Genomic DNA, 17,848 nt, shown 5'->3' on the forward strand with positions numbered 1-17,848 from the left:
AAATGGTTTAATGAAAAGTAAAGAAGCACTTTTCTTGTAGTTCAGGAAATGTATGGATTTCAAGAGAAACACAACTTAAGACAGCAAATATTCCATCATCATCATGCCAGGGTTAATGAACAAAAGAGTAACATTAGACTAGGTGTTGAATAGGGAGTTACAGAATGTATTTAGTGACTGCACCAAGGAAGAGTAGGAAAGGCGCATTCTCATGGCATGAGCTTTGATGCTGTTGTTTGGGGAGGAAGAAAGTAAATCACATGGAGTGTTAATAGTGAGGAGATTCCTGCTTAAGAGGTATAGGTCTAGGTGGTCTGTAGAGTCCTAAGGATGACAGGAGGTTTAGTATCCCTTTCATGAGGCTTGAAATGTTGACAGAACCCAACAAACACTCCTATATGGATTTTCAAATGTTACCTAAGGGGGTGTTATTGCCCCTGAAGAACTGTTGGACCAAGTTTCAAAACTCATTTTCCTGCCCTTACTTGCCACTGCCTGAACTATGTGACCCTTTCAACTTGTAAAGTCCTATATACATTTACACAAAGGTTATTGTTACATAGTCCCAATAATCTCATTTTAGGTTGGCATGACTTCCAGGAGATTCTTCTTTATTCAGTGGTTTCCAAGATTTCTGTTTTATTGACTTATATATTTATCCATGAATTTCTTTGTTCAAGCATTTACATTGAAACACAAGTGAAGAAATGAAATGAAAATAGTGCTTCACAGTTTTAATACTAAGGGTTTGTGTGCATTTTAATGGAGAGGTGGGTTAGGTTTGGGATAGTGAAACACTATTTAAAAATGATTATCTTGGGGCTGGAAGTCTAGTTCACTGTGAGAACATATGCTGATCATGTACAAAGCCATGGGCTTGATCCACCATAGCGAGAAACACACAAACAAAAAAATCAAACAAAAAATGACCACCCTAAATCAAAAGGATAAGGCTCTGATAGGAGAATTCCAGATTCCAATGATGACAGATATTTATAGAAATTATCTCCTCTTGAATGTGGCATTCCTTAATTTATACTGGCCAACAGGATTATTATTTTGCCTATAGATGACAAAGCTAATGCTGGATATAGGAACAGGAATGTTTAGCAGCTTTCTTGGGGCTGTTAGTATTGAATATATATGTGAGGAAGTCTGACTTGTTCATTAGCCTACCAAAATTCAGGAGTCCCTGAATCTGAGGCTCCCAAGACACCAAGCTGGAGTAGGGATGTGAACAAGAGTCTAGTCTCTATAGGTATGGAACCAGAGGGAAGGGAGGCAGGAACTGATGCATCTTACCTTTTAAAATGGCCACCCAACCCACTAAATACTTCTAAGTCCAGTAACTTACTTTATTCTCTACTGTCATTGTGTAAACATGTATCCAAGTGTGGGTATGCAAATGTTTAGGTAAATCAGAGAACACAATCTCAATTTTGTAGTGCTGTAAAAATTAAATTATATAAATTAAATTATATTACATATGTTAAATAGTAGGTATACAATAAACATTTATTATTTTTATTATTGTGTTGTTCTTAGATGGAACAGACAAGGGACTAAAGAAACTGTAACCATCATAAAGAATCACTTAGGTGGGCTGATAGTGTCCTACATTTGACATAGCTCTGATCTTTATTGGAAAGAAATTATTTTTATTCTTTTTCTTGATAACAATATCATTAACCATGATAGAAAACTGTATCTGGGGAAATATCCCTTTCTATATGTTTATGACAAGAATATGGCAATCATTCTCAAAGGTAAAAATAACTATATTCAGAAAATTGAAATAGCTGCTCAGATAAATGCTGACTCTAGAGATATGATGTTAATTCATAGAGGAGAGATATAAGATTTCTGAAGGGGAAAAGTTGTCATTAAATTTTAAAGGGTTTCTAGAGGTTTTAAAAATACTTTTTGCTCTCCATCTGGAGCATTTGAAAGCTATTTATTTCAGTCAGTGGAAAGTCCTTGAGAAAACTGCTTACAAAACAATTTCATCAGTTTTTTTTTTTTTTAACATGTCATCAGTTTTTAAAGGATGGTAGTTTTATTGTTATTGTTAGGAATAAATGGATACTCAGCTATGGGGTAAGATAGATGATGAATTAAAGATAGTTTAAACAATGCAAGCAGTATGAGTCCCAAAAGATTTCTTAAATTACACATATTTATGTGTTTACATATAGGCACACATAAAGCCCTATCATTTCCTTTATAAAATCAGAACCCTTGTCCACAGTAGATATTAATTTTATAATATAAAATTTTCTATGTAGCATGATCCAAAATGACACTTCAAAAACTGCTTAGTTTATACAATTAGGAATGTATTTCTAATTCCTATAGTTTAGCAGAACTGAGTTGTAATTAGTGTTTGTGGTCAGAAGATGGCACACTATTATTTCTTAACATTTACATCATAGCCCTTTGTGTAATTCATGTTCTGTTCACTTTAAAGAGACATATTTTTCATTCTTTCACAAATGACAGATGTGAGTGAAAAGTAAGACATTCAGAGAAAAGAAAATTTCTCAAAAGTTTTACTTATTACTAATCACTTATGTGCAAATAAAATTTTAAAAATAAGATTAACAGGTAAGCTGTTTTGATACTTTGTAATGTTTTCATCCTTCATCAGAATACATGGTAGCTCTGAAACATTATGCTTAAAATTATTCTTTGACAAACACTAGTCCTCTTAAATAATGAAAACATAAAAAACGAAATGTATTCTTAAAGTATCTTCTCTTTCCTAGCATCCTAGGGGCACAGTGTTTTATATAATTAATTTAGGATACAGAGAAACCACCATGGAGAAGTGGTCAACTCTTAAACACGATTACATCACTCAGTTTTCTTATACCATCTTTTTTCTTTCTCCTATACTCCCTACTAGTTTTCTAGATCTTCAGAATGACCTGATATTTTTAATAATTACCTAGGTATAGCTTACCCAGGAATGGAAAGTAAGCTAAATATATTCAGTAGCTTATTTACATCATTGAATCATTTAAAATAAGTTGAAAAACAGACCTGACATAGGGCAGTGGGTAGTTTCCAATTGTCTTAGAAAACTGACCTACAAAAAAAAAAAAGCTGGGCACAGTGGCACACACCTATAATCCCAGTGGCTTGGGAGGCTGAGGCAGGAGGATTGAAAGTTCAAAACCAGCCTCAGAAAAAGGCAGGTGCCAAGCAACTCAGTGAGACCCTGTCTCTAAATAAAATACAAAATAGGGCTAGGGTGTGGCTCAGTGGTTGAGTGCCTCTGAGTTCAATCCCCAGGATCAAGAAAGAAAGAAAGAAAGAAAGTAAACCCATCCTTTTCTATGGTTTACACACCATGATCTGAGCCTTGACACCCAAAGACTACAAGGTGGTGACAATATTCTGGAATAATCTGAGAGAGTTTATTGACTTAAAAGAAGCTTAAAATATTCAAGTAAACATTACTTGATTACCACGGCATGATTGAACTTTCTTTAATACTTTCACATTGAAAAAAGTGGCCTGTGTTCCCTTTTTTATATCCATGTCAACATAGTGACTCTCTTGTCGAATGTAACTAAAGTGACACTATGGAACTTTTGGTGTCTATGTCGGAGAATGCCAAGCATCTCCTACCTGGTTCTCTTGGAAGAAACACTATGAGAAACCAGCCACAATGTACAATCCAATTACCAGGGACAAACACAATTGAGAGATTATATATAGGTGCTACTGTTGACAGTCCCAGTTCAGTTTTCTGTCAACAACCAGTATAAACTGCCAGTTGTGAGAGTAGCCGTTTTGATCATCCAACTCTGTCAAGTCTTCAAATGATGGCAGATATGGTCAACATGTTATTACCATTTGCATGAGGAACCCTCACTCATTAAAATATACCAAAAATGTTCCCCAAATCTGCACACTAAATGCACTTATTGAAGATAATTCTATTTACTGTTTAATATTTTTTAAAAAACCCATTTTAGTATCAATATTAAAAGGTGTACAATATTATACCCTCAGAATCAAAATTGAGCAAAATAAAAATCTCTACTTTAGAAAATATTCTGATGGAATTTTTGGATTCTCTGTAATCCAAGCTGTTCACTCAATATAAAAGAGCTTAAGACAAAAAAAGTCAATATTTTTCACATTTTTTAATGCATTTGTCATATATGACTTTATATACTAGAATTTCTGATAAATGCATTCATTCCCTAGGAAAATGTTTATGGAAATGTTTATTGAAACAAAGTAGGTCTATTTCTGATGTCTATCAAGACTTTCTTTGAACTTAATGTTTGCAAAAATGCATCAGAATAAGAGATACAAGCTACTTCTAATTCTAACAAAACATCTAAGAGAAGGTTAGTAATATTAGTTATAATGAACTCAGAATGATTGAATTGTAATGAAGCAGAATGACCTTGTTTTGCTTCTTTCATAAATATATAGTCATATTTTCCTTTTCCTTACATTTAAAAAATTACCAAGACATAAGGATGCAGATCTTACTGTTAGAGACTGAATCATGTCATGTATTCTTTCATTTTTTCATAGTTCTTATAAAATAAAATTCAAAGAAATTTTAAAAAACAAGATATCCAATGAAAATACAAAAGTAAATTGAATAGCAATTTGAAGAAATTGACTTTGTAACTGCCTCATGTTTCTCAAAAGGCCTAGTGAAAGTATAAATTTATGCTCTATGGGGAATCAAGAAAGCAAGAACTGGGCTCCTAATTTATTGCTGAGAAGACTGAGTGAGAAATAGATGCAATCTTGATCTTTCATCATAGGAAATAGGAAATAGTAGGTTCAGCATATCTATAAAATACCCACAATAGTATAAATAGTATGAAATACACAAAGTCTACCCAAATTAGGATGATGTTCTCAAAATATTGGGAGTACAAATCATAATGGCATCTGAATTAAATTATTCAGCAGGATATAACATGCTACTGTTCTTTCCTCTTTCTGATAGTAAACATGATCCCTGGTCTGTGTCTCCAATTAATTAAATGCAAGCAGTTTCCAATTAGATTTAGAGACAAAGTAGACTAATGAAAATAATTTTTCAATTTAGATAGAAATAATCATGGTGAGATCTTTATTGGGAGTTTTCCTTTGTGAGTTCACACAAAATTTTGAGACTTTCCTTTTGATTGTAATCTTTTATAACTGATGATTGCATTATTTAATTGCATCTGTCAAGAGCAATCAGAAGTGAGGTGATGAAGGATGAAACTTTCATTATTTTCAATTCAAATGATTTAGTTCATATGTTTTCATTAAAATAAGTGCAGAATAATATTATAGAGCAATTAACAAGAATACATTATAACTCAATTATTATGAATTATGTGTATTATTTGTTTCCTACAACCAGACGGAAGTAATATTTTATTCATTAAATGTCCTTGCAAGTTATGAAATGAATTCACATTCTCATGTTTTAGATGGAAACAATTTGCCTTTATTTTCACCTTTATAGAAAATTTCTGTTGTAGAATATTTAAAACAGTGATGTAAGCTATGTGCACATATAGAAGTAGATGAAGGAATTTGATTTCCAGCCCAAGAGATAGTTTTCTCTGAGTAAATAAGTATAATATTAAAATATATGGCCCACCAAAGTAGAAATTTATTTTTATACTCTGAAGTACACAGAAAATATGTTAAACCTGACCAAGTTGGGAAAATTATACAGGCTAATGAGTAAAGAACATTTAAATTATTAGAAGAGCAGAATTCTAACCATGTCCATAATGTTTACTTAGACCTGGTTAACCCATTAAATATTTCTGTGGATTACATTAGATAATTAACTTTGAAAAGATTCCAAATACATTGATATAATGCTTTATACAGTAAATAAGGATACAAACTGCCATATCCTTTAAAAATATGACATATTTTAAAATGTTTTTAAAAACGTTACAACATCTCTGAATAGAAGCAGCAAATAATTGTATATGCCATTATTCTCTAGAACTCTAATAAACATATTAAGTTTCTTTTTGGTCTTTAAGTATACTTCAAGGCAAATTTATATTCAATAATCACCATGGATACTGATTTATTTTTTCCTCATTATCATCATGGAAATGAAGGTACTTGGGGATTTCCTTCTTACAAAGCAGAATTATTAAATATCCCTTACATGTCTGGCACTAAACTAAATAATCCCAGTCCCTTTCCACATTTATTCATCCTAATGGTGACAGCAAACATTACAGACATAATATGGCACAATACATTGTCAATAAATTTTTGAAAATTAAAGTGAAAGAAACTTCTTGAATGATACCAGAGAAAAATTAAATGTTATTTATAGGAGAGCAACAATTTGAATGGCAGATTTCTCCTCATAAACCAAACATGCCAGTAGGAAATGCTAAAAGAAAACAACTCTGAACCATGGATTCTATATTAATGAATTATTAATTGAATCAATTAATTAATAATTAAAAGATTATTAATTATTATGATTCTTCATTAGTGGAGGGAAAATTTAAAAAAACCTCATTAAAGAAAGCTAAGAGTATGTGTTATCAACAGAACTAACCTTAAAGAATAGTTTAGGGGTATTCTTGTATGTATAATATGTCAAAATACACTCTACTATCATGTATATCTAAAAAGGACAAATTAAAAAATTAAAAATAAATTAAAAAAACGGTTTGAAGTGAAAAAAATTAAATGAAGATAGAAGGTAGATAGAACTTCAGAAGGAAAGAAAAACAATGGAATGGGTTAAAATTAAGTATAAGTAAAATGAACTATCCTTTTCCTCTTGTTAAAAGCATATTTGAAAACTGAAAAAATATATCATACAAATATTTATTTTTAAAGGAGGAGAAGTGGCTATATTAATATTAGTTAGACTTCGAAGCTAATACATTTTTCAGAGAAAGAGAGACATTGTATAATGATGAAAGAATAAATACACAAAAAAGACAGTAATCATATATTTTCATTCATCAAAAAATTAGAATTTTAGACATACATATAGCAAAAAACTGCAGTGAAAAAAGATATACTAGATAAATTCACAATTATATCCATGAATATTAATACCACTTTTTCATCAATTGATAGAACAGAAAATCAGTTAAGGAGGTAAAAGAACAGAACAATACATCATCAACCAGTACACTCTAATAGATACTTGTAGAATACTCCATCTTCAATTTTGTTGACTTATCCTTTTACCCATAGAGCTTTCTGCTGAAACAAGTTACTTAGAAACATGAATAATTAAATTTATGCAGAGTATGTTTTCTAACCAAAATGAAATCAAATTAAAAATCAAGAGAAAGACAACAGAAATATTAAGATTGTAAATTAAATGAAACTCTCCTAAATAACCCGCATCTCAAAGAAGAAATCTCAAAGAAAGCAAAATATACATTTAGAATGGAATGAATGTGAAAATACAACATACCAATACCATAAACTCAGAACTGGGAATGCTATACTAGAAAAAACAATAGGAAAAAAGGAAAGACCACAAATTAATAATCTAAACTACTTCAAGAAACTAGAAAGAGCAAAATAAATCCATAGCAAGTAAAAGAAAACAAAAATAAGAGTGGAAATTTATTATAACCAAAACAGAAAATTAGGAAAAAAATCAATGAAGCAAATAGCTAGTTCTTTAAAAAAGGTCAATAAAATTGACAAACCTCTAAGATGACTAACAGTGATAAAAGAGAGAAGCTATAAATGACCAATTTGAGAAATAAAAGAAATATAGACTCCACAGATATCAACAGAAAAATAAGGGAGCACTATAAACAACTCTATACACGAACTACCATACTCACCAAATATTAAATTAAAAATCTATTAAAGTAATTATATCCATAAATTTAGAAAGCTTCTGAAAAAGAAACCTTCAGACACAAGTTATTTCACTGACTAATTCTAACAAACATTTCTAGGAGAATCATATCCACTTATAAATGTTGTCTTCCATGAAATGGAAAAAGAGGGACTATTTTCTCACTAATTTTTTTGAGGATAATATTACATAGATAACAGAATCAGCCATACAACAACAACATCACAACAACTAAAAAAGAACCACAGGCTCTCATGAGCCTAAAACACTAAAATCATGACCAAATTATAGTAAATGTAATTCATCCATATATAAAAAGCAATGTATACAAAGAGCAAATGGGGTTACCCCAGGAATAAAGGTCTGGTTTAAGATATATTTGAAATTCAATCAACGTAGTCTACCACATCAATAGACTATAGAAGAAAAATGGCAAGATATTATCAACTGGTACAGAAGAAACATTTGGCAAAATTCACTAGTCATTCTTGATAAAGGCTTTCAGAAAATCAGAAATAGGAAAATTGAGAACTGTATTTCTCAAAATCCTAATCCCTTGTGCCTAAGACTATGACTTTATTTGAAAATAGGGTCATTGCAGAGGCAATCAATCAAGATGAAGTCATTCTGAATTAGGTAGGCCATAATACAATATGACTGGTGTTTTTATAAAAAGAGAAGAGACAAAGAAATACACAGTGAGAAAGCCGTGTGACAATGGAGGTAGAGATTGGAGTGATATGTGCATAAACCAAGGATTCCCAAGGATCATCAGCAACACTAGAGGCTAAAATAAAGGCGTAGACCAGATTCTTCCCTAGAGTCTAAAATAAAGCATGGTTCTGCCCATGCATAATTTTTTAATTCTAGTCTCCAGAACTGAGAGAAAAGAAATTTCTGTTTTTTTATCTTGTTCTAATTAGTTAATTTCTGATGTTTTAAAGCCACCAATTTTGTGCTAATTTCTTACTGCAGCCCTGGAAACCCAATATGGAGAACAACTTCCTTGACTTGATGAAAATCACCTTAAAAAATCCTACAGCTAACATTATAACTAATGGTGAAAGGCTGAATGCTTTCCACCTAAGTTGGAATAAAGGCAGTGATGTCCACTGTTATAACCCCTGTTCAATATAGTACTGAAAGTCCTACCAGGGCAATAGGCATAAAAGGAAAATTAGTCATACATATTGGAAAATTTGTGGGAGGCATGAATGTCTATGTAGGAAATGCCACAGAGCCCCCAAAACAATGCTTATAGAACATATAATTGCTTCACAAATTCAGAGGATACAAAGAAAACACAGAAATATCAATTGTATCCTCTCTATATTAGCAATAAATATGTGGAGACTTAAATTAAAATCACAATGCCATTTATGCTTACTCCAAAAATGAAATGTCTACCTATAAATGTCTAAAACTTGTACAGGATTTATAAGCTAAAAATTAGGAAAGACTGATGCAAGAAGTCAAAGGTCTAAATAAATGAACTGTACCATATATGGTATACTTTCATAAATACAGTAAATACAGAGTTTAGTAAAGTAGTATATGAAATACTATAGTGGAAATTATAAATATCAGTGATTTGATTTATGGGTTTAATACATTCCTTTCAAAAGAAAAGCAGATATTTTGTAGATACAGACAAGCTTATGTTAAATTTATATAGAAAGATAATGGAAATAGAATAACAAACAATTTTGAAAAGAAATAATCATGAGAGGGAATCACATTACTTGAGTATGGTATTGGCAGAGCATAAGTAGAACAGAACTGAAAACCCAAAACTGGATCAATATAAATATATCCACTTAATTTTTGACAAAGTAGCAAAATCACTTTCTTGGAGGAAGGATGGTCTTTTTTAACAAATATTACTTAACATTCATAGGAAAAATAATAAACTTCTACCTAAACCACAACCATACACATATGATGACTTACATCACTGTTTTAAGTTTGATATAAGTTTTTAAGAGAACACAGAAGAAAGTCTTTGGTATTTAATGCTAAGAGTCCTTAGACATGACTATGGAAGTATGTTACAAAAAGGGAAAAATGATAAATTGGACTTTATGCAAGATTAAAATCTATGGCATCCCCAAAATTCTATTAAGAGGTTGACATTAAGAATGTACAAAGAATTTTCAAAACAACAGTAAAATTAAAAAAAAAAAAATCCAACTGTGAAATGGGCAAAAGAAATGATGACTTGGCATTCCTTTTTGGATAAACAGAAAAGATCTTGTTATGCTCTATAAGAACAGTAACTGTAAGAGTTGGTTTTGCTTAGATATGCCCCAGTTTATTTTTCAGAGAGCCTAATTACAAATTGAGTCCTTGATAAATAAAATTCTCAACCAAGTCCAAGTTTGTGATCTTCCTCCCTTTTGTCATCTGGCTCCAAATACAACAGGTGATTATACATTTCACTGTCATTTATTTTTGACCAAAGTGTGTAGAATGAATTCATGCATAGCAGTCCCTTTGATTAATTCATTTTGGTGGCAAATACAGTGCACAGCTGTAGCCTTCAAGGAATATAGGCAGTCAAATTATCAGTTTTAGAAAAAAGAAACAATAAGTTTAGTACTTCTTTCTCATATTCCTGCTTCTTAGGTCTGGTGTAGATCACTATGACTCAGTAATATGAAACCCTTATTTCTCCACTCACCAAAATTTAGCTCTTTGTGTTGAGAGGACAATCTTACCCTTATTAAGAAGGGATCTGGCTCTTTGCTTCCTTATTGCCATGTCCTGAGCTGTTTTCTTTGCCATGCCCTTCTGCCATGATATTCTGTGTCAGCGTGGGCTCAGAACCATGGAGTTAGTAGACCATGGACCGAACCTCTGAAACTGTGAGTCAAAATAAACTTTTCTTCTTAAGTTGTTCTTGTCAGGACTTTTGATCATAGCAAAGAAAGAAGCTAACTAAAACGAATTGGTACTAAGACATCAGGTTATTGCTGTGACTAATCTGACCACGTAGTTCAGAAGCCTTAGGAGTTGGTCTGTGTGGGGAAGAATTTTGAAAAGTTTAGAGATGCAAGCTGGAAAAGCTTTAGCATGTTGAAGGCAGAGCTTAGTAAGTGATTCTAGTGGGAGCTCAGAAGACCAGAATACCCATAGAACTGTAACAGGAAAGACTGGGCTCATGAGGTTTCAGAGGAAGACTATGGGAAACAGGACTAGAGCCATTCATGTTATGTTCTGACAAAGAAATTGTGTATATTTTGCCCAGATCCTGAAATTCTCTGTGAGGTTGAATTTAAAGGTAATGGACTAATTAATTTGATGGAGGAAATTTCAAAGGAGCACAGCATTAAAAGATGGCATGAGAATTGCTGATAGCTTTCAGCCAAATTAACGGCGATAATCAGGAGCAGAAAGAAGAGCAGAATGATTTGAAAAACTTGTAGTTTGGCCAGAAAAGTGTAAGAATAGTACTATACTTAAGGAAATTGTGGCTTTAAAAAGAGATTACAGTCACTAAAGAAATGCTAAGTGCTTTACCTAGCAACAATAGGAAAGATGGTTTGGGGGCATCTCGGGAATTGGCAAGACCACACCCATCTCAGGCTGAAAGGTGTGAAAAGTGTGAAAGGCTGAAAATTCCTGAGAAGAGCCCATGTAGGCACGTTGCTTGCACGGGGGTGGGGGGGTGGGGGTGGGGGGGTGGGTGTTGGTGTCACGGTTTCACTGTGATCAGTTACCCAGCCATTGTCCCAGGAAGCTTGGCAACTGCTTGAGATGATGGCAGACCTTTATGTCAATCCATGGTGCTAGGTCTGCAGGCATGCAGGATGCTGAAAGTTAGGAGGTCATGGAGGATCCCACTGAGATTTCAAAGGAAGGCCTGGGAGGCCAGGCAAAGTGTAGCAGGGATAGATTTCCTGTGGGCTGCCCATGAGAGGATGATATGTGAAGAAGAGGGAAGCCAAAGTTGTAGTGGAGACCCTCAAGTTTAAGAGAGTCCAGTAACATGTGATATCTGCTGAGGAAAGAAGAAGGAATGGAGCAGAAACAAGACAAGAGAGAGGCCATGTGACTGTAACCAGCAAGGCCATAGGGGTGGAGCTATGCAAACTCTTCGAAGAGAACATCATGATGCTATGTGCCCCAGATGATTGGATTGACATGCAGCTACAGAATTTGTTTGCCCAGCTGGATTTTGGTCTTGCTTTGGTCTTATCAAATCTCTCTGTGCTTCTATTTCTCCCTTGTGGAATTGAAATGTTTATTTTGTGCCATTATATATTGGATATATGTAACTTGCTTTTGATCCCTACAATGGAAAAGAGCAGAGTTTTCTTTGTGTCTCTGAAGAGATTTTGGACTTGAAATTTTGGTAATGCTGTAACTGTTAAGATTTGGGGGACTCTCAGAAATGGACTGAATGTATTTTGCATTGTGAGATGCACATGAGCTTTGGGGAAGCAGGGGTGGAATATTATGCTTTAGATATGAGACATCCCCTGAAAGCTTATGCATGAGACAATATACACATGTATTACCTCAATACCTCTGAAAAGAGGTAAAACAATTAGATTATAAGACTTATAATCAGTGAATTATTCCACTTAAATGGATTAAATGGGTGGTAACTGTAGGTAGATAGGGTGTGACTGAAGGAGATAGGTCTCTGGGGGTGTGCCTTTGGTGTATATATTTTGGCCCTGGTGAGAAGAGGCCTCTTTACTTACTTGGCACCATGCTCTGAGCTGCTTTCCTTTACCATGCCCTTCCACCATGATGTTATGCCTCACCTCAGGCCCAGAGCTATGGAGTCAGCGTACCATGGACTGAACCTCTCAAACCATGAGCCAAAATAAATTTTCCTTCTTTAAAAAAAGGAAGAGATCTGACTTACATGAACTTTGTAGTAAAGAAAATTAAAATAATTAGCAACAGATCTTACTACTTTAAATACAAAATTCATATGGAACTCTAGTGTAATTTAAAATATACAGAATTCTCTCCCACTTGACTAGATGAGGTAAACAAATCCTCTCCCCCAGTGGTAACTCTAAGATGGATAACCATTAAAAACAACAATTTTAGTAGTCTGAAAATTGACCAAATGCAAACAACAGACTGAGAGGTACTTATTCATAAAAACTACTGAACTTCAGATAAAAACTGCAAGAAATCATATGTGAAAGACCACATGTTATGTTGTTTCATTGATATGAAATATCCAGAAAAGGCAAGGTTATAAGGATAGAAAACAAATCAGTGTTTGCATAAGATTAGGTATGGGAATAGGAGTTGGTTACAAAATGAATCTGTATAGGCTACCCAATTACCTCTACTTAGTCAAACCATTTGATGTTCCAATACCATTAAAATTTACTAAAAAATGATCCATCTGTCTTTGAAATAAAATATTGAAACATCTTTTGAAAACAAATAGAAATATTATCCTAAATTTAAATATCTAATTATTTACGTTTGCTTCACATTGTAGACTCTATATTCCAAGTTTTAAATAAACATTTATGAAGTCTATAAAGCTTCGAGTCATAGCAGCAATACCACTCTGGCTTAACCAGGAAAAGATGACCTATAGGATTTTCTATCTTAAATTTTATTCCACAATTCAGCATAAATTACATAATAAAACAAGTTACATACTTTTGGTTGATATATTACCTTGTCTGACTTGTCAGTCTAAAGTCAGTAGTAGATTCCTTAAGTAAACCAATTCCTTCAATGTCAATGATATCATCTGCATCAGGCTCAGTAGCAATCAACAGCATGGGAAACTTCCAGATTCCATCTGTTATGCACTCAATTTTTAGTGTAATGTGAGACCTTAAATATAAAAAGAGATTTTAAAAGCTACTATGGAGACACAAGAAAAGAGAACAAACATAGAAAATCAATATCTAAGATCAAAATGTAAGTAAACTTTGAGGTTTCATCAAAAGCACTGGGTCACATAATTCTTAAATAATGTAGATGACTGTTAATTACATTTTAGAAATACTTTGTGGATAATTTTTATATTATCATTATCCCTTTGAGGTAATTATTTTGTAAAGTATCTTATCTGGTTTTTATTTTCTAAAAACCAGTAGTTTATGTAGAATGGACTCTGCAAATTTTCTGTAACCACCATAGAATATCATGGTATTTAAGAATGCCAGAGTAGACTTGACAAATGGATTCAAGTTTTATAATAATACATATTCCATTTGAGGATTTTTTTGTCAAAATGAACCATTGTGACTAATATGGTCTGCTAACATCTGCAAAGCTCCAAATTAATTGAATCTTTTTTTAAAAAGTAAACTGTAATTGGTGAAGACCACATACACGTTGCAGAATAGCAATATAATTGAATGGCAGTTAAGGAAGAAAGTTAACAAAGATAGACTTTCAAAGTGTTTGGCTAAAGTGAAGAGTGGAGAGACAGGATAGTAGTGGGAATTGAATAATGATTTTGTTTGTTTGCCTGCCTATGGTGGAAATGACTCAAACACATAAGAATGTGGTTGCAATATCCTAATTCAGGATTGAAAATTGAAATCTCAAACTGATTACCTAAAAGTATCAGAAAGGATAGCTCTGGAAACTCTTTTCCTTTATAGGTAGTTGTAAAAAATTGGTCAGCCATTTGGGCAGCAACTGGTCAATATTTTACCAAATTTGAACACAGCACACAATAAACCAACAATTCCACTATTAGTAATTTCCCTAGAGATGTGCTTCCAATATTTCAGGAAGTAATAAGTATGATGTTTATTTCTGCATTTTTGATAGCCTTGTTTATACTTCCAAAAAAGTAGGAATGGCTGGGTACAACTGTAATTTCAGTGACTCAGGAAGTTGAGGGAGGATCAGAAGTTCAAAGCCAGCTACAGAAACTTAGTGAGGTCCTAAGCAACTTAGTGAGACACTGTCTCAAAATAAAAGGGCTGGGGATATGACTTAGTAGTAGAGAACCCCTGGGTTCAATCCCTGGTATTAAAAAAAAAGTGGTAGCAAAAATTTTAAACTGTTATTTCAATAGGATGCTGGTAAGAAAAAAGTGCATTACATAGAAACAATGGAGTACTATGCAGTATAACTTGGCCAATGTCTAGTGATGTATCATTAAAGTTAACACATCTAAAATAAAACCCTAACCCTAAACCTCTCTCACACTTTCTTGTTATAGAAAATTAAACTGTATTCCTCTCTTTGCACTGTTTTCAAGAACTAATTTTCACACATCTTACAAGGAAGAGAGAGAACTTCCATAATTTCGACCTATTATTTTGTTTTTTTTTCTTATTTCAGTCTCTCTTCCAGTGAACTATCACAAATATATTTGAAACGGGGAATAGTAGAAATAAATGAACATGTACATATGTGTACAAAACACAGTTGTTAAGTTACATCAGATCATTATCCAACACTTACAGAATTTTATGAATGATGTATACATGTTTTCCTAAATCAGTTCTCCTAATATTAATCCTTCAATAGTTTCCTATTGTTTCTAGCATAAAAGATGGATCTATTGCATGAAGACCCTAAATGATAAGAACCCAACCACTCTTTTCAACCTTATTTCTTCCTTTGTTTATACCAAACATTTCTTGTTCCATGTCCTCTGCATTCTTTCCTCACCTCAAATGCTTTTCCCAGCTGTTATCATCTATAAGATTTTAATTCAGACATCACTTCATAGAAACCTAATGATCCACCTTATCTGATGTACATGTTTCAATAGTTCTATGTACCCTATTTATTTCCTTCTCAGGACATTCTGAAATTTGCTTGCTTACTTATACATTTATTTTTCTGTTATCTATCAATCTCACTAAGCGAAACACTTTGAAAGTGCAGGAATTTTGTTTCTTGTAGGAATCAAATGATTTTTTAGTAAATTAATGTACATATTCAAATGACTATTGCTGAATAATTCCATTCGTCAGGCCAATTCTTTGAGAAAGCATGAGATTACCACATTGACATTTGAGGCCTGTAGTGGGGAAGACTACTTAATTTCAGCGATGGCACGATTTTGGTCAATGTGGATTCACAACAATGTATATATGTGATATCATCTATTCTAAGTTATCGCCTCCAAATTTCAAACATAATTTGGGGTTCTCATTATGTTCAGATCTTCAACAGGTAAAAGTTTCCAGAGAAAAGTCAAGCTAATATAATTAGTTTTTCTGAAGATAAAACATGACGAATGATATCAATTCTCATTTAAAAAACTGTTTAGATCTGTGTTCCATATTCACCAATGATAATGTTGTTCTCCTTCTAGCTGTTGCTGGATATTCCATACCATTAAACTAATACAATTACATAAATAAATGTAAAAAAATTCTAGCAAATGAACATTGAAAACTATGAAAATGAAATATAAAAGAGGCAATGTCAACATTTATAGTGCACTATTTTTTTGTGGCTTGAATTTACTGCTGCTTCCTGAAAATGACTCTGGTATTGTTTTGCTATTAGAATCATATTCACATATTCATAACCACTTTAAATATATGCATATCTATATCAAATACACAGTTGTAAAGTTTAAAGGTGATTAAAAGCATGAGTAATATTTTCAGTTGTTTTGTTCATTGCCAAGCTTTATTTTATATTTTGTATATATTGATTCTGATCAATATCTCTTCAAACACAAAAAAAATCCTTATTTCAGATGTGACATGACATAATATTTATAATTGATAAGTGTCAGTAGCCCAGAGTAAATATAAAGCCACTGGATGAAGTTTCCTAAAGGACAGACATACAAAGCCTATTATTACACCTCCACTTACATTTTAATAACAGATGTGTAATGTTATGGTATTAAGTGGTAAAGAGCAATGAAAGAAGTTACAATAATTTAGGCATTTTCATCATTAGAACTGATTCTGTTCTGAAAAGTAGCATTAAGAAATATATTGCTGTTGTACATCACTCGGTCAGTTTCTTTAAAAAAGATGGTATAAAATAGGGAGTGGTTCTCTTCTGTTAACGTGACACTAATGAGTTAGGGAGGTCAGTGTCTGAAGGATAGCTTAGATTTCCAACCATTTGGGCAACATTAGAATACTTTTCTTAGTTTATTAGCTGGAAATAATTTAACCCCAAACATTTCTCTTAATAGCATCAAAGAAGTAATGTAATCCAAATATTGAAAGATGGAAATAAAAATCAACCTTATTTAATTTAGTTAGATTAATTTAGTTAGCAACATTAGATAATTAGTTGAGAGTAATAATATTATTTAAAGAAAAAGAGGAGGAGAGCAGGTTTACCTCAATGGTTTCTTTGGTGTAAATGTCAGATTGAAGACCAATGATATCATTTCATGTTTGGTATTACAGCTTTTGTTGATCAAATATAAAGCCAAACAGGATTCCAAGTTAGACTTCATAACTTCAGCTTCAAATTCTATTTCATATTCAAATTCACGTATTTTAGAAATTGCTAGGAAATCAAGATTAAAATATATTTCAATTTAATGAAATATGCAGAAATTGAACATCAATTTATATGCCAACACTAGTCATGTGCAGGTATTTAGAAGAAAGGAGAGACCATAAATTATCTAGCTCTGTGTTCATAATGTCTAGTATATTACCAGTTATATAATAATATTTATATTTCATTAAAAGATAAATAAATGAATGAATACAAAAAGTAAACATAGAAGACAATTCTTGCCATCCTTAAATCCTTATAGTTCTGGATTATGAAGTAGGAAAATCCCAATAGAAATTAATGATCAATATTAACTATGAACTAGAAATGACATGAGATGTACTCTATATTATAAATGTATATTAAAAGTCTATAGATGTGAAATATATGAAGGTTTAAATTTGATTTTAATTCAATTTAAACAATTCCAAAACAGCATGCCAAACTATTACAGCAGGATTCTCAATTTTAGATATATTTTAATAAAAGTTTTCTTTATGTTTTATTCTTGAAATTTAAAGACAATATATTTAGCAACACTTTTTTAACCAGCAGCTTATCAGA

The 17,848-nt window shown here is 32.4% G+C and overlaps 1 protein-coding gene and 1 long non-coding RNA gene across 2 annotated transcripts in view; one reads left to right on the top strand and one right to left on the bottom strand.

The window, feature by feature from the left end:
* The window catches only part of LOC306650734, a 1,184,502-nt gene that overhangs the window by 238,879 nt on the left and 927,775 nt on the right, over window positions 1–17,848 (top strand). The window lies entirely within an intron of this gene.
* Window positions 1–17,848, bottom strand: part of CFAP47 (cilia and flagella associated protein 47) — a 400,269-nt gene that overhangs the window by 16,819 nt on the left and 365,602 nt on the right. Inside the window, 2 exon segments of the mRNA XM_079122986.1 lie at window positions 13,505–13,666; window positions 17,119–17,290. Coding sequence (XP_078979112.1) covers window positions 13,505–13,666; window positions 17,119–17,290 — 334 coding nt within the window.

Source organism: Sciurus vulgaris, assembly GCF_902686455.1.
Source record: "Sciurus vulgaris genome assembly, chromosome: X".
Lineage (NCBI taxonomy): Eukaryota > Metazoa > Chordata > Mammalia > Rodentia > Sciuridae > Sciurus > Sciurus vulgaris.